This window comes from Capricornis sumatraensis, chromosome 19, assembly GCF_032405125.1.
Source record: "Capricornis sumatraensis isolate serow.1 chromosome 19, serow.2, whole genome shotgun sequence".
NCBI lineage: Eukaryota > Metazoa > Chordata > Mammalia > Artiodactyla > Bovidae > Capricornis > Capricornis sumatraensis.
In genome coordinates this window covers 26934120-26951323 of record NC_091087.1, presented here as the reverse complement: position 1 = coordinate 26951323, position 17204 = coordinate 26934120, and the positions used below count along the sequence as shown (strand labels likewise).

General features: G+C 53.0%; 2 protein-coding genes across 3 annotated transcripts in view; one reads left to right on the top strand and one right to left on the bottom strand.

Annotated features, from left to right (window-relative positions):
• Positions 1-4242: 4242 nt before the first annotated feature.
• MESP1 (mesoderm posterior bHLH transcription factor 1) lies at positions 4243-5325 on the top strand. The gene is made up of 2 exons (XM_068991563.1): positions 4243-4938; positions 5251-5325. The coding sequence occupies exons 1-2, from the start codon at positions 4243-4245 to the stop codon at positions 5323-5325; spliced, it is 771 nt and encodes a 256-aa protein (XP_068847664.1).
• A 5669-nt stretch (positions 5326-10994) lies between these two features.
• Positions 10995-17204, bottom strand: part of WDR93 (WD repeat domain 93) — a 39086-nt gene continuing 32876 nt past the window's right edge. For both annotated transcript variants that reach the window (XM_068991443.1, XM_068991444.1), the window contains exon 17: positions 10995-11094. In XM_068991443.1, the coding sequence (XP_068847544.1) occupies positions 10995-11094 (100 nt within the window). The remainder of the gene's footprint in view (positions 11095-17204) is intronic.

The following is a 17204-nucleotide window of genomic DNA, read 5'->3' as shown; positions in this document are numbered from 1 at the left end:
AGCAGGTAGGATTCATGGAAGGGATGGAGACTGAGTTACCCAAGTGACACAGGTGGTACGTGGCAGAAGAGGGATTCGATTCTAAGCTACACCCCTAGGAGGGGTGTCCTAGGCTGCCTAAAGGTGGGGCTTCATGAACAGCAATTACTCTCCTTGAAAGGGCCTTTCTCTCAGACTTGTGCCGAGGTGTGGTGGGAAGATCCCCGGCAACAGGGAACACCCAAATTAGGAGCCTCCCAGGAGGTGTCCCTGCTGATGCTAAACAGGCTGGCGGAAGGACAGCCGCGTCCTTCTCCTGGGGCCTCTGGCTCCGGCGGGGTTGGGATTAGGGGCTGCTAGGGGAAGACTGGCATTGCACCTTTGATTAGCACTCTCCTGTCAGAGGGGCTGGCCAGGGAAATGAGGGCACTGAGGCTGGGAGGTGGGAGGGGGCAGCGCCCAGGATCCAGGCTCGACCTGAGGCAGCCAGCTGGCTCCTAGAAGGAAGGCTGAGACCCAGGCCCCAGCCCAAGGGGGTGCTGCCCTGTCCTGCCTGCCCCCACCCTGGCCGAGGACCCGCTGAACTCTCACCTCCGCTCAGTGGGGCTGCCCCAAGGCCTCATTTCCCAGCCTTACACATTGGCAGGGGGAGGCAGGCTCGGGCCGGGGGAGCAGGAGCCACTGGTTCTGGCACTTGTCAAAACACAGGCCCCGGAGGTGTGAAGGCCTCAGCCCAGCGGGAGGGCGTGTGGGCCCTGCTGCCCGGAGAACTCATTAACTGGGGCAGCTCCCTAATGAACCCACCAGAGGGGCTGGTGATAAGAAGATCAAAGGTGCGAGAGGCATGGGGACTCAGGGAAGAAGGAGGCCAGCTGATGGGAGCCCGGAGAGCCCGGGCTCCGGCTTGGGGGTCCCTCCTTTCCCCCCACTTGGCTTCAGCAGGCCCATAGCCTTGCACACACTGGGCCTTGAGGGGTCACGGGAGAGGGAGGGATTCCAGCTGGCACCTCCAATTTGTCAGCCTTGGAGCTGAAGATGGAAAGATGAAGATGGAAAGACTGGAGTTGGGGGCGGAACCACCCCGCCTCTCTCATGCCGTTTTTTTGGGTGTGTGAGTTCTTGGCCTCCATGGACACCCCTGAATCCTTTTAACCCTCTCTCAATCCTGACACCAGAGATCTTCCCATCACACGCCACGCATGGTGTCCCTCTCTTGCTCCATAGCTTTCGGTGGTCCCCACGTAAGTGAACAATGAATGTTAACTGTTGGCTCTCAGATTTGAGCATCCTCAGGGGCCAGAGCTGTGTTTTCAGGATAAACAGCCTACCTCCCACACACATATGGCCCTTTGTTTAAAGAATGTCTAGTTGATTTTGTACTTAACAAAAATTCACTTGAAGAGCATTGTTGCCCACAAACCAGTCATGATGGTTTCCCCTGGACTAGGAATTGGAGACCTCAGAGGCAGAAGAGTAAAGAGATTTGATATGCCCTCTGTACTTATTCAACTTTTAATCACATGCATGTATTAGATTTTCAAATAAATAATAATATAAGAATACAATAAAAGCGTGGCTGATTTCCTAGGAGCTTTTGGTCATTCTGAAAGTGAAAGTATTAGTCACTCAATTGTGTCTGATTCTGTGTGACCCCATGGACTGTAGCCCACTAGGCTCCTATATCCATGGGATCTCCAGGCAAGAATACTGGATCGGGTAGCCATTTCCTTTTCCAGGATATCTTCCCAACCCAAGGATCAAACCCTGGGTCTCCTGCATTGCAAGTGGATTCTTTACTGTCTGAGCCACCCGGGAAGCCTGGTCATTCTGAGTTTTCTCAATTATTAGCTACAAAGTGGAAATCAGAATTGTATGGGAACTGGAGGAATTTGTTGACATTCAGAGGTTGGCAACAGCATGCCCAGAGCCCCTTGGGATCCCACCCCTCCTACCTGACCAGCTTTGACTCTGCACCTCCTCCTACAACCTGTTTCCACTGTTTGTTAGCTCCAGTCAAGTGGGATTTGGGGGGGGTCTAATGCCAGGTTCTTGGCTTGAATCTAGAACCCCATCCATTGTCCAGGATCCAGACAGGGCAGACCATGCTGACAGCTGCAGGCCTGGGAGGGTCCTTGTAGCCCAGGCTCTCCTATGGAGCCAATGGGCCCTGTGGCATGTGCTCATGGCATGGAGTCTACCCCTTCTCTCCAGGGGTGTGTTGGCACTGTCTCTCCTATATGTGATCATGGGCATAAGCATCTGGGGCTGCTGGGACAGACTGCAGAGTAGGGGGTATAGAGGGTGTTAGAAGAGGCCAAGGGCAGTAGAAGAGAAAGGAGACAAGGGGAGATGGGTAGTGGTGAGCAAAGATGCTCAGGAAGAAGGTACCAAGTCACTTGGCTTTCTTTGCTACAAAGCAGCTCACCCATGAGTCTCACAGAACTGGAAGCCTGGGGGATGCAAAACAGTAGACCTCTGAAAGAAACCCTAGACACCACTTCTTTGGAAGACATGATACCAGACACCAAATACTTCACAGTCCAGCTGGAGAGCAGACTTCCATGCTTGAAGGAGCTATTGTGACAACGTGTAAACTCAGACCCAAGGGGTCAGGCAGGCGATGCAGACACTCTGAGCTTTCCCATGTGGACAATCATGTTGTCCATAAATGTAGACAGTTTTATTTCTTCCTTTCCAATCCATATGCCTTTTATTTTTCTTTCCTTATTCCACAGGTGAGACCCCCACCTCCCAACATTGACAAGGTATGGGTAGGAGCCAACATCCTCGCCTTGTTCTGAGTTTTGAAGGAAATCTTTCAGTCTTTCCCTATTTAGTATGCTGTGAGCTGTAGGTTCCCTGAGGATGCCTTTCATCAGACTGAGAAAGTTCTCCTTTAGCCTAAATTTGCTGAAAAGTTTTATCATGAAGGGGTGTTTTTTGTTTTTTGTTTTTTGCCATGCTGTGGCTTGTGGGATCTTATTTCCTGATGAGGGATAGAACCTGGGGTCCCTGCAGTAAGAGTGCTGAGTCCTAACCACTGGACCACCAGGGAATTACTCTGAATTTTCTTAAGTGCTTTTTCTGTGTCATTGTCACTCACATTTCATTGGCAAAACCCGTTATACCTGCCCCAAAGTGGTGGGATACCAGCTAAAGGCCAGAGGTGGCAGCTGTGGCAACAGGCCAAGCCCTTGACCCTGCCAGGCTGAGGGTGTCCTAGAGGGCAGCAGGGCTCCTCTCCTCCAGCTCAGATGGTTCACCAGCCTGCCCAGATCCTGCCAGCTTGCTGGATTTACCTAGGATAGCTTCATCTCTCCCACTCACCACCACCAGGGAAGGCTGCACCCAGGACCAGTCTGCCCTGGAGGAGGAACGTGCAGTCAGGGCTCCACTCCCTCCTGGCCTCTACAGGAGTCCAGGGACTTGCTGCCACAGTGTGCCTGTTAGTCACTCAGTCATGTCCGACTCTGTGCCACCCCATGGGCTGTATTAACCTGCCACGCTCCTCTGTCCATGGGAGTCTCCAGGAAAGAATACTGGAGTGGGTTGCCATTTCCTTCTCCCCCATTATACAAACTGGAAACGAAGGCTAAATAAAACTTTTTTTTAAGCATTTATTTATTTCTGGCTGTGCTGGGTCTTGGTTGCTGCGTGGGCTCTTCTCATTGCGGCGGCTTCTCTTGTTGCAGAGCCCCGGCTCTAGGGTGCGCGGGGGCTTCAGTAGTTGCCGCTCCCGGGCTCTATCTGGAGCACAGGCACAATAGATGTGGTGCACTGAGCTTAGTTACTCCGAGGCGTGTGGGATCTTCCTGGACCAGGGATCGAACCCATGTCTCTTGCATTGGCAGGCAGATTCTTTACTGCTGAGCCACCAGGAAAACCCTCAAGAAAACAAGAAGGCAGCCCCAAACCTAGGTACCAGAACTTGCAGTTCCCTGACCTGGCTTCCTTTAGCCTGCTGAGCTGGTCCAACACCCTGGACAGCGCCTGCCACTGGCGCGAGCAGAAGGCCGGAGTGTCCGGGTCAGGTGTCCATGCGAGGGCCCAGGTGGGGCCAACCTGGCGCAGCCAACAGGCCGACACCTTCGCCCCCCCGCAACCCCCACCCCGACGTTGGTTCAAAGGGTCAAGCCCCGCCCCCGCCAGGCCCCCGAGCCCCCTTTGAAGTGCTGATGCGGCCTGGAAGAGGCCACTTCACACTTCGGGGCTCGGGGATAAAGCAGTCGCCGGCCGCTGGCCCCCAGACACGCCGCCGCTGCCATGGCCCAGTCCCTGTGCCCTCCGCTCTCTGAGTCCTGGATGCTCGCGGCAGGCTGGGGCCCAGCTCAGCCGCCGCCGGCCGCAGACGCGGACTGCGGCTGCTCCCCCGCTTCGTCCCCGGACTCTTGGGGCAGCGTCCCGGCCTGCAGCCCCGTGCCGAGCCCCAGGAGCTCGGCCACCCGCGCCGCCCTCCGCGCCCCTGCAGCTGGGAGGCGAGGCGCGCGGGGAGGCCGCCTGGGCGCCGGGCAGCGGCAGAGCGCCAGCGAGCGCGAGAAGCTGCGCATGCGCACGCTCGCCCGCGCCCTCCACGAGCTGCGCCGCTTCCTGCCTCCATCCGTGGCGCCCGTCGGCCAGAGCCTGACCAAGATCGAGACGCTGCGCCTGGCCATCCGCTACATCGGACACCTGTCGGCCGTGCTGGGCCTCAGCGAGGACAGCCTGCAGCGCCGGCGCCGGCAACGCGGCGACGCGGCGCCCCCTCGGGGCTGCGCGCTGTGCCCCGACGGCGGCCCCGCGGAGGCACAGACGCGAGGCTGCTGCTCCGGCCCGGCCGCCGGCGCCGCGGTGTCCTGGGGGTCCCCGCCCGCCCGCCCCGGAGCCCTGGCAGCGCCCGAGCTGCGCGACCCTCCGGTGCTTTACGACCGCGGGGCGGCGTGCCCGGAAGGACCGGCGATGGAGCCGAGCCCCTCATCCCCGGTTAGTATCGCCCTCCTTCGCGCGGAACTCCCTCCCGGCTCAGCGCCGTCGTGGGGTGGCACTACCTACCGTCTCATATCCCCACCTCACACTCCGGGGACCAGCCCCTGTGGGGCTCCCCCACCGGCGGTCCGGCTCGCCTGCTCCCTCTCTGGAGCAACACGGTTGGCGTGCGCGGGGCGCCCGAGCGGCGAGGGGAGGGAGGGGGACACTGGGGACGCCGAAGGCCCCCCGAGAGCGGAGCTAGCGAGCGCGGACACCCAGGCTCGGCGGCCTCACGCTGAGGACCAGGCTGTCTCCTGTCTCCTCCAGCTCTTTCCCGGCGACGTACTGGCCCTGCTGGAGACCTCGATGCCCCTCTTGCCCCTGGAGTGGCCGCCGGCCTGAGAAGTTGAAGTGACGGCGAACATCTGGCGCCCAATTCTGTGAGCACCGACGCCTTTTTGGCCTCCGCGCCTTCGAAGCGGTCCTTCTCCAGACTCCCTTTCCTGAAAGAGGGCACCGGAGATACCGGCATGGGCATCGCTGAAAGTGAGAGCCGGTCCCCACCTAGGACGGACTTCTGCAACCCCTCCCGCGATGGAGGGACTCAGAGGGTAGACACTTGGAGACAGGCAGGAGGTCTGCCTAGTATGTATTTATTTATTTGTGAATAAACTCTGTGCTGGTGTCAGTTGGCAAGTTCTTCCTTCACAGGGACACAAAGCTTCCCTCCCCTCCTCCAAAGGACGTCAGGGATTTGGGAGTCCCCAAAGCACACAGCCTCAGACCCCTTCCTCCTTGCCCCCAGCCCCGTTTTAGCACCCCCTTATTCCCGATGGGCCCTCCTGAAGGGGGCGGGGTTTCATTTGAGAAAGCGGCCGCAAGCTGAGTCTGTCCACCTTTTCTTTGAACCTGGATAAAACCAAGTATCTCTGTAGAAAATGCGTTCATTAGTGCATACTTACTGTGCACCGGGTCTTTACACATTTTATTCCTAAGTAATTATTTTGCAGAAGGATAAACCAAGGATCAGCACTCAAACCCAGATATGACTTCCAGAATCCGAGCTCTCGGGCCTGGTTGGGTTTTGCCTGCTCCATTCTTTCTGGGGTCTGACAGGACGCCAGCTCCAAGGGCTCACTGCATGAGTCTACTGCCCTTGTGCTGGAGCATCAAGGCCTAGACCCTGGGATTCTCCCATCTCCCTTCACTGTGGTTTCTCTCCCATGTTTAGGGACATAACACAGGTGGGTCAGTCCCAATTTTAAATAGCTGTGACCTCCCAGAGGCCTGGCTCAGGCCAAGATGAGAGGTCCATCGGTTGTATCCAGATCCACAGAACTGACCTGGATCTAGGCTTGGATTCAGATGAGGGAAATGCTGTATGGGGGAAGGGGAAACCTGGGTTCAGTCCGGGGGTCTGGTGAGCAGTCAAGCCTGGGGGTTGGTGAGGTGGGGTAAGGGGTCTCTCAGCCGTCTATGAATGCTCAGTTCTCCTCCTCTGCCCGCCTCAAGCGTCTTTGAAATACTGACCTTGGCATTTTTAAAAAATACCTTTATTGAGATACAATTTATACCATGAAATGCATTCAAGTACATAATTCAATGGTCTTAGTATATTCATAGTTAGGTAACCATCACCACTGTCTTATTTTGGGTCATTTTTACTACCCCTCAAAAGAGACCCTGTAACCATTTAGCAGTGATTCCCTGTTACTCCATCCCGCTCTTCTCCAGCCCAGCCCACTCATCTGCTTTCTTCTAGCTCTACAGATTTGCCTATTCTGGACTTTCATATGAATGAAAGCATCGTATTTTCTCGTGTATCAGTACTTCATTTATATTTTTTGCTCAGTAATATTCCACTGCATGCGTGTAGCACCGTTTATCTGTTTATAGGTTGATATTGATTTGTTTTGAAACCACTTCAGAGATCATTCCCAATGCTCTGGCCCAGGCCAGGAGGGGCAGTAACTCAGAGTGGGGTGGGGGTCACCGTGTGTAATTCAGGAGTCCTGGCGCACCCTCGCCAGCATTTGGTTGTAGGGAGTGGGATCCAAAAGCAGAGGCCCTGCAGGGGGCGGGACCTCACACCTTCACTGATCCGCCCCCTTTCCCGCGCCTCCGCCCCCAACTCTCTCTTCCCTCCCAGGGCCCTAAGGAACTGAGTGGGAAGTCTTCTCCAGGACCCTGCCCAGTTTAGAAAAATCTATTTGCATAGTAAAGGCCCCGTGGTTTAGGATGGGGAATTAAAGTTATTAGCAAGTCTTTTCATAGATAAGTGGGGCTCATCGGCCAGCCCCCTCCCCTGGGGTGCGCCTCCCCTCGCTCTCCAGCCCAGGAGCGGCCCACTGTTTATTAGCACCTGGGTGTGAATTTCCATTAACACGTCCCCGCTAATAAGAGGGCTGGAGATGGGAAGGGGCGCCTCCCACCCCTCCCGCACCCCACTCCCTTCCTGGGGGGCCCCGCTCGCACCCACCGGGAGGAGGGCAGAGAGCGGCTCCCAGGTAGGTGAGCCCTGGGCGAGGGCGCGCTGTCAGTTCTCTGCTAACCTGTTGAGCTAAGCCGTTAGCGCGGCCGTTTGGAGGATGGGAAGTTGAGGACGATCAGGGGCCGCGTTGAGACTGGGACCTGGGTGTGACTCCGGGGCCGGTGTGCTTCCCCGCGGGCGCATCGCCTATGCGACAGCTGAGCAGGGACAGACACGCTGGGTGGCGCGTCCCCTCACCGTGGGGGGCTGGTCCGGAGCGGGCTGCGCGCAGGCCTGCTGGAAGTGGGGTGGGCGTGGGGAGGGGGGTGGGGAGGATGGCATCAGCGGCGGATCCTGCCCGGCTCTTGTCGCCGCTGGCCGCCCTCGCAGCTCCCAGGGGTCAGAACTGTCATGGTGGAGAAGCACATATATACGGAGCAACCAGACGAGCCGGGCCCGTGTTTAAGGCTTTAAATTCACCAACTGGGGGCGCTTCCCTGGTGGTTAAGACTCCAGGCTTCCAATGCGGGTTCCATCCAGGTTCAGGAACCTAGATAGAATTGCACATGCCCTGAGGAAAGGTCAAAAGGTTAAAGGAGAATGCTATTTATATACATTGCTAAAAAATAAAATGTTTTAAAAAAATAAATCCAACACCTAATTTCAAGTCATTTTAGCCTCAGATCCACAGGCAAGCTGGGCAGGTGGTGGGGCACCTGTAGCTATTCCACAGATGAGGACACTGGAGCACAGGAAAAGAGCAAGGAAATTTTCGCAGAGCTAGTATGCCTGGTTGCGGCTTCCCAGGTGCTGCGGTGGTAAAGAACCCACCAGCCAATGCAGGAGATGCAAGAGACATGGCCTGAGAAAATCCCCTGGAGAAGGACATGGCAACCCACTCCACTATCTTTGCCTGGAGAATCCCCATGGATAGAGGAGCCTGGCAGGGTACAGTCCATGGGGTCTCAAAAAGTCGGACATGACTGAGCGACTAAACAACAACAAAGTGTACCTGTTCATTGGGTGGTGACACTGGTGAGTGGTATGCAACAGATCTGGGCTTTGCTGTAGCCTGTCAAGCAAGTAGTATGTATGTGTGTTGAGGGGTCTGAAATAAAGCTCCTAAAGCACATGGGCCACCAGTGCCATCACCGGCAGGGACCTGCCACTGCCTGCTGACCACATGTATTGCTCCCATGAGACAGCCGTATTTTGTAGATGCTGCTCTCCCTTCCTTAGTTCGGGTGGCCATGACCTCCATGCCCCTCTAGAGATGGGCACGTGTGCAGGTTTAAATGGTCATCACAGTGAGTGGTTCAAGGACGTGACCACGTGCAGGCCAGTGAGGAGCAGGCTCAGGACTTTGCTGGAACCACTGAAAAAGGGACAGTCACTGTGGGTGCTGTTAGTGGTCATTTTGCCACCCAAGCAGAAGGGCCTACCTGAAAAAGGGAATCAAAACTGGGGGGTGGGGACTTCCCTGGTGGTCCAGTAGCTTAGACTCTATGCTCCCAATGCAGGGGACCCAGGTTCAATCCCTGGTCAGGGAACTAGATCCTGCATGCTGAAACTAAGACCTGGTGTAGCCAAATAAGTAAATAAAGAAAAATAGATACGAAAACAAAACAAAAATAAACAACCTGACCTGGGGGCAACCACATGGAAAGCATTATGTCTAGACTTTTACACTCCATGAGCCAACAAATTCTCCTTGTTGCTGAAGTTAGTTTGAGTTGGGTTTCTGACTTTTGCTGTTGAAAAAGTCCACCAGGATTTGATAAGATTGTTCCAAGTCTTGACTGCAGTCTCAATTTCCCTCTTTGTTAGATGGGGATAATCATACTTACATTTCACAAAGTGACTTAAGGCTTTTATCTAAAATACAGAGACCCCGGTAGATGCCCTGTAAATGTCAGTAAATGTCAGTTCCCCGTCACATTTAGGTGGCGTGTAAAGCCAAGACGATCATCCTAAATTTTCCTTCCTCATCCCAGAGAGACCTGCCAGCCACCATGCCTACTGTGTAGAGGAAAAGGGTACTGTAGAGCGTTCTGTTTTTGTGGGTTTTTTTCCTGCTGTGTTTTCATTCTCATGGTGAGGATGGCGAGTGGCAGAGTGTCTCGGGTGGGGATCTCTTCATCCAGGGGGCATTCAACTAGTCAGGTGTCATGTCCCCTGCCATGAGGTAGGGGTCATGCCAACAAAGATTGTGTATGACTCAGGGGAGAAGGTGGATGGGGACACAGAAACAGTTCAGTTCCGTTCAGTCACTCAGTCGTGTCCGACTCTTTGTGACCCCATGGACTACAGCACACCAGGCCTCCCTGTCCATCACCAACTCAAATTCATGTCCATTGAGTCAGTGATGCCATCCAACCATTTCATCCTCTGTTGTCCCCTTCCCCTCCCATCTTCAAACTTTTCCAGCATCAGGGTCCTTTCAGATGAGTGAGTTCTTCACATCAGGTGGCCAAAGTATTGGAGTTTCAGCTTCAACATCAGTCCTTCCAGTGAATATTCAGGACTGATTTCCTTTAGGATTGACTGGTTGGATCTGCTTGCAGTCCAAGGGACTCTCAAGAGTCTTCTCCAACACCACAGTTCAAAAGCATCAATTCTTTGGCGTTCAACTTTCTTTATAGTCCAACTCTCACATCCATACATGACTACTGGAAAAACCATAGCCTTGACTAGACAGACCTTTGGTGACAAAGTAATGTTTCTGCTTTTTAATATGATGTCTAGGTTGGTCACAAACCACGCAAGCATTCAGCCTTGGGAGAGGCTGGGGCGCACTAACCACCTGCAGTTCTCAAAGACACCACACGGTGTCCTCAGAGAGGCAGGCCTAAGCTTTGAGCGGCAGGGGACTGACTCCACCCAATTTTCCTGGGAAGTGCAGTTTCTAGAAAAGAAAAAGGTACCTCTGCGCCTCCCTCCTGGGCCCCCAGCCCCCTAAGTCTCCTCTAGGGTTCCCAGGCAGCAGACAAGAGGCAGCAGTGGCAAAATTCCTGCGTGCACCCTCTTTGCCTCTCACACCTGTGTGACCTCAGGCAATCAACCACTCTGAGCCTCAGCCTCTCCAGAGCGATTCCACAAAGGTTATGAAACAGCAAAGAGAGGGCAAACAAGTGGGCCAAGAGAAAAAGGGGCCATACAGAGCCCGGTGGACTGGGTGTCTTGCTTATTTGAGCAGAGTGGCTTCTGCTCTCCTTGTGGGCCTATGAGGCAAACGGTCCTCACCAGGCCTGGGACTCTGGCTGACCTCATTGTCTGGGGCCTGCTGGGGGTCTGGACTGAGTGGGAACGAAGGATACACACCACAGCAGCTTTGGAGTCTGGAAACAATATCGCTGTTTATTTAGGTGACATCTGCTCTCCTGAGCATTCTGACAAGTGGCTTATAGGTTGAAGGTCCCCCCCAACCCCACCACCCCGAAATCATGTCTCTCCCCTTGCTGGCTTGCAGAGGTCCCAGACTGCAAGGCAGGCCCCTGAGGCCTACTGAGCTGCAGCCCTTTGTCTTGTCTCTTGATCTCAGAGAGTTCAGGGCAAAGCCTGCCTGCTGCCAACCTCTTCGGAGCCTAGGGTCGCAGCCCGATCACTTCTTAAGGTCCTCATTTTGGAGAAGCAAGGAATACCTCTCCAGCCGGGTCCAGTGCTCTTCCTCTTTCACCTTGTACTTCGCCAGGTTCTGAATACTGTGGGACAGGCCGTTGATGAGAGGAACCAGCTTTGTACTGCGTCCCCCCACTCCCTATTCCCCCCCACCCCACCCCCCACCCAGGGCTTCTAGATCCCCAGGGCAGACCCTGACCACCCTGGGCTGATATGAGAAACTCCCCAGATGACAGACATGTCTGCTTCCTGTCTGTGTTCTCAGGACTCAGCCTGGTGCACAGAAGGTACCTGAATCAGCTTTGCAGAAGGAATAATGGGAGAGATGGAAGGTGAATTTATGATCTAAAAGTCTATTTGCAGGACCAACGTTAAATACATCCGAATGCCACTAATTACGTGTCACATTTCTTGAGCACGTACTAGTGACCAGCACTGGGGGAAGTGTTGGAAAGATCAAAGTGACTAAAACGGCTGCCCTCTCCCCGACCACAGTTTAGTGAGGTGATCAGTCACTAAGTCGTGTCCGACTCTTTGCGACCCCATGGACTGTTAGCCCTTCAGGCTCCTCTGTCCATGGAATTTCCCAGGCAAGAATATTGGAATGGGTTGCCATTTCCTACTCCAGGGGATCTTCCTGATCCAGGGATCAAACTCTTGTCTCTTGCTGTCTCCCGCATTGGCAGGCAGATTCTTTACCACTAGCACCACCTGGGAAGCCCAGTTTAGTGAGGTGACGAGAGGAAAAGAACATTCGTAACAGGAGGCAGTTAGAAGCAATAGAAGAGAGCTGTAGAGGAGAGCACCTCCTGCCTGGGGAGTGCTCCCAGAGGATAAGATTTCGGAGCTGAGTCTTTAAAAACAGTGTGGCAGAATCAGAGAGCCCAGGTCACCCTTCAGGCTGCATGCAGAGCTGGCCACGGGGAGCAGGTGGGAGAGAGCTGGCCTTCCTTCTGGGGAGGGCGCCACCTTGGGCGCCTGAGTGAGCGGACAACGTCTAAAAGCTTAGAGAAAATGGGAAGAGGGACACTTCTGGGGGGAAGACAAGGACCACAGGTGTGGGTATGTTCTGCGGCTCTGCCAGTGGGGCAGCCACACGGAGATGTCTGGTACTCAGTGCATTCAAGCATTTTTTTTTTTTTTAATGTAAGTAACCTATGCTTTGCTTTAAAAAAAAAAAAAAGCAAAGGATTCAAAAGTGGGTATACAATTAAAAGTAAACCTCCTTTTCACCTCAGACCCTTATTTTCTGTTCCTGAAGAAACTGTAATGAATGGCTCCTTGTAAATCCTTGAAAACTGTTCAGACACACAAGTACAGACATGCATATCATCTCTCGTTTTAAACTTAAAAGGAAGAGTGCAGCACACTGTCTGCCTTTTTCACTGAAAATGTATCCTGGCGGTTGCTTCCTGGCAACACTCAGATCTGCCTCTTTCTCTTTCCCTATTGACGACCCTTGGAGTTTTCAGTTCCTGTGCGTGGGGTGTGTGTGGGAGTTGGTGGGCAGGGGGCAGGCAGAAGGTGTGCAGGCCTTGGCCCCTCACAGCTCATGTGCAAACCCAGCTCCTTCACTTAGAACCTGGTGACCCTGGACAGGCGACTTGACCTGTCAGTCTTAGCTTCCTGGCTGTACTGTGGGGATAAAGTTAACCATAGTAAGAAACAAGATGGGCCTCAAACTACTTAGCATAGTACCTGGTACACAGCAGGTGCTCAGGAAAGGTTAATTCTTTTCATTTTTTAAAACTGAAGAATAGTTGATCTACAATGTTGTGTGAATTACTGCTGAACAGCAAAGTGATTCAGTTACATACCACCCATCAGCAAAGCCTGAGGGAAGAAGGGGAAACATCTCACTCCACAACTTCTGTTTGGCTAAACAGGCAACCAAAATTACTCCTAACCAACATCATGAGAAACGCTGGACTGGAAGAAACACAAGCTGGAATCAAGGTTGCCGGGAGAAATATCAATAACCTCAGATATGCAGATGACACCACCCTTATGGCAGAAAGTAAAGAGGAACTAAAAAGCCTCTTGATGAAAGTGAAAGAGGAGAGTGAAAAAGTTGGCCTGAAGCTCAACATTCAGAAAACGAAGATCATGGCATCCGGTCCCATCACTTCATGGGAAATAGATGAGGAAACAGTGGAAACAGTGTCAGACTTTATTTGGGGGGGCTCCAAAATCACTGCAGATGGCGACTGCAGCCATGAAATTAAAAGACGCTTACTCCTTGGAAGAAAAGTTATGACCAACCTAGATAGTATATTCAAAAGCAGAGACATTACTTTGCCGACTAAGGTCTGTCTAATCAAGGCTATGGTTTTTCCAGTGGTCATGTATGGATGTGAGAGTTGGACTGTGAAGAAGGCTGAGTGCTGAAGAATTGATGCTTTTGAACTGTGGTGTTGGAGAAGACTCTTGAGAGTCCCTTGGACTGCAAAGAGAGCCAACCAGTCCATTCTGAAGGAGATCAACCCTGGGATTTCTTTAGAAGGAATGATGCTAAAGCTGAAACTCCAGTACTTTGGCCACCTCATCAGAAGAGTTGACTCATTGGAAAAGACTCTGATGCTGGGAGGGAAAAAGACTCTGATGCTGCCCCCTGATTGGGGGCAGGAGGAGAAGGGGACGACAGAGGATGAGATGGCTGGATGGCATCACTGACTTGATGGACGTGAGTCTGAGTGAACTCCGGGAGTTGGTGATGGACAGGGAGGCCTGGTGTGCTGCGATTCATGGGGTCGCAAAGAGTCGGACACGACTGAGCGACTGAACTGAACTGAACTGAACTGAAAGACAAATCAGGCAAAATGATTTACAAGGTATTAACAAAGAACTCTTTAAAATCAAAAGAAAATGAGGACTTCCTTCGTGGCCCAGTGGCTAAGACTTCCCGCACCAAGTGCAGGGGGCCTGTGTTCGATCCCTGGTCAGAGAACCAGATCCCATGTGCCACAATTAAGACCTGGCAGAGCCATATACATAAATAAAAAGAACTCAGCCATGAGAAAAAGAGCCAGGTCAATTTGCAGAAGGAGACAGAGAAACATAGAATAGATATAACATAAAGATGCTCAACCTCCTTAATTTCCAAATTAAATTAGTTACAAACTATGAGTTTTGTCCCTCATTTCTTGGCCAGTCTGGGGAGGGGGTTAAGGACGCAGGGTGAATCTGCCCTTTCAGACGTACCTCCCTTGTAACTCTGAAAGCCCACCTCCAATTTATCCCACAGAAATACTAGGAAAAACTCACAAAAATGACTGTGGGAGGATGTTGGCTGAGAAATGGGGCCAGAGTGACCCCCGTGGTGGAGTCTGTAGTGGGCCAGGGCGCAGATGGGGGAAGAGGGCTTCAGGAGTGGGGTGTAGTCACTGGGAGCTGGGCTCTGGGTGGAAGAGGAATAAGGCGGCTCAGAACTGGGAAGGCGATGGCTTGTTTCCTAACTCGGGAATGCAGTGGGGACACATGCCTGTGACTAAGAAAATGGAGGGAAGAGGTCACCGGCCCAATGGACAAGAAGGTCTGGGTACCTGGGGGAGGAGATAGCCGTGGGTATGAGCAGGAGGCCGCTTTCTCTGAATCAGGAGGGAGATGGGGTGTGGGGGTGGGGGTGACTGGGGTGAGAGGGCAACCAAGGTCCTGGGTGCTCTGGGAAGTGGGAGGCAAGTTTATCCACCAAGGGCACCGCAGAGGTGTGGGGAGCACGTGGAAGCTGGGCGGGTGGCTCCCGTGGCACCAGTGCCCTTTCCTTGGGCTGAGTGCCGGTGTTCAGCAGCAAGGAGGGACCCGGGAGGATACCTGGCCCCCTGAGGCTAGGTACTGACTGTCCCTGGGGACAGCCCTCCCTGGAGCTCCAGACACCCTCCCTCCACCATCAGGCAAAGAAAGGGTTTTCCTTCCCCATGATGGCCTAACAAATATGACTGCAGTCTATTGTTTTGAAGCAATGTGCGTGCATCCAACGTCCAAAAATATGGGCTGTCCATCTGCGAAGTGGGAGAGCAGACGGAACATCTGTAAGGCCTCAGGCAAGACCTCTGAATTCCAGTAGCCTTACAGCCTGCACATGTGGGGTCTACGGGTCTATAAATAATTTTCCAGAGGTTTGTCCCTCTGTTTCTCGAGAAAAGCAGAACTTCCCTGGTGATGCAGTAGTTAAGAGTTTGCCTGCCAATGCAGGGGACACGGATTCAATCCCTGGTCTGGGGAGATTCCACATGCCACGGGGCAGCTAAAGCCTGTGTGCACCGCAGCTGGAGAGAAGCCCCTACTCACGACAGCTAAAGAAAGCCTGGGTATAGCAACAAAGACCCAGCACAGCCAAAGTAAAATAAATATATTAATTAATCAATTAATAATAATAAAAGAAAGGCAAAGGAAGGTTAGGACGGGCCCACAATTTCCCTCCTAGGGACAATGAAGATGGGGCAGTGGGTGTATTCTTCCTCCACCCTCAAGGGAAATGTCATCTGGTGTCCACATGGGATCTGCCCAATCCCGTGCCAAGGGAGTGTGTGCTCTGTGGACATGGGACTGTTGGGTCAGCCCAGAAGCCCACCTTCTGCTTGGCTACAGGGAATAAAGGGGGCATGGAGGGAAGAAAGAGGGGTGAAGGGGTTGTTTCTAGCAGCTTCCTGTGTCCTAAAATTTCTGTCTTGTGATCAAAAGTCTGATCCAGCCAAGACGGCAGACCTGACATCAGGGAGTGGTACCAGATGGGAATGGTGCCCTGGAGGCCCAGGAGGGATGGGAACAGAAGCCAGGCCTGTGGGAGGGGCGGGCGGTGGCGCACTGGGTGCTAACTGGCCTTCTTCCCAATTCCAAAAGGCATGCTTCAGTTTCACACTGGCTATTTATAAAAGTCCCAAGTGCACGTTTTGCAAAAACACTTTGGACAGACTATCTCAAGTTGGAACTCTGAATCTATTGCCGCATAAATCCATTGCCTTAAAGTTTCACCTAGTTTTTGGGCCAAGGGAAACTGTTTCAGTCACAAGGAGTAAACAGAGACCAAAAAAATGATTAAAATCCTTGAACATATTTATGTGCAAGAAACAATGAGAGTAAAATGTTGATGACAGAATCTAGGTTGTGGGAATATAAATGCTTACCGACTTTTTTCGAAACTGAGGTCTATTTAACATAATAAAGTATTGGAGGCAGGATACTCTTTGGAAAAGCCCCAGACGTCAGACCTCAGAGCAAGCAGAACAGGGAAAGTGGAGGCATCAGTCGCTCAGTCATGCCCGACTCTTTGCGATGCTATGGATGTAGCCTGTCAGGCTCCTCTGTCCATGGGATTTTTCAGGCAAGGGTACTGGAGTGGGTTTGCCATTCCCTTCTCCAGGGGACCTTCCTGACCCAGGGATTGAACCTGGGTCTCCTGCACTGCAGGCAGATTCTTTACTGTCTGAGCCACCAGGGAACAGGAAATGCCTTGTCTAAATCAGTGTTTCCTAATTTATCTCTGGGACCAAATCCTGTGATCAGGCGCAAGTAAACGCCCTTTCAAGCTTGAGCTGCCGCAACCACACCATGCAAACCCCTCCCGGCTCCTGCTGGGTCCTTGGACCGAGGGAGCACTTCCCTGAGCTTTTCCCTTCCCCAAGCTCTCACTGCTCGCTCAGCCCTGAGCCCTGCACCTGGCCCCCCAGCCCCCCACCTGGTCAGCCATGCTGACTCCGGCCCACTTCCCAGCAGAAGGTTCCCTGGGAGGCAAGCCCTTCCACCCCACTCCGCTTCTGCAGTCGCTCCTGGGGAGGGGCTAGGGTGTGGGACCTAGGAGCTAAGATGTGTTGATAAAGGAAGAGACACGGTTGGGAAGGGGATATAGAGGAACACCTTCTATACCCTATGGGGCCCAGGATGGGTCTCTGGAGACTGGAGGGGGTCAGGGCAGAAAGGACTGCCTTCTTAAGAGAGCAGACCCAGCCATGGGGGAGTGGGGAAGGATATTATAGACACCCTTCCTATGGAAATTTATGTACATAGACATTAAAAACCAAAGAAACAAGGAAGGTTTTCTTAAAATTAAAAGTCATTAAGTTGTATTCTGGAGTGACATAAAGCCAGACGAAAAAAGTGAACATGATCTCAACATAGTAAAAATGCTAATGATAAAAGCTTAAGGAAATGTACTGATGCATTAATGGCAGCGCTGGGATCTGGGGTGTTGGGGTGA

What these genes read in the sequence shown, in the direction of transcription:
- MESP1 (XM_068991563.1), top strand. Translation starts at nt 4,243, where the DNA reads ATGGCCCAGTCCCTGTGCCCTCCGCTCTCTGAGTCCTGGATGCTCGCG. An exon ending in AGCCGAGCCCCTCATCCCCG is followed by an intron (nt 4,939 to 5,250) that starts GTTAGTATCGCC and finishes TGTCTCCTCCAG; the next exon opens with CTCTTTCCCGGCGACGTACT.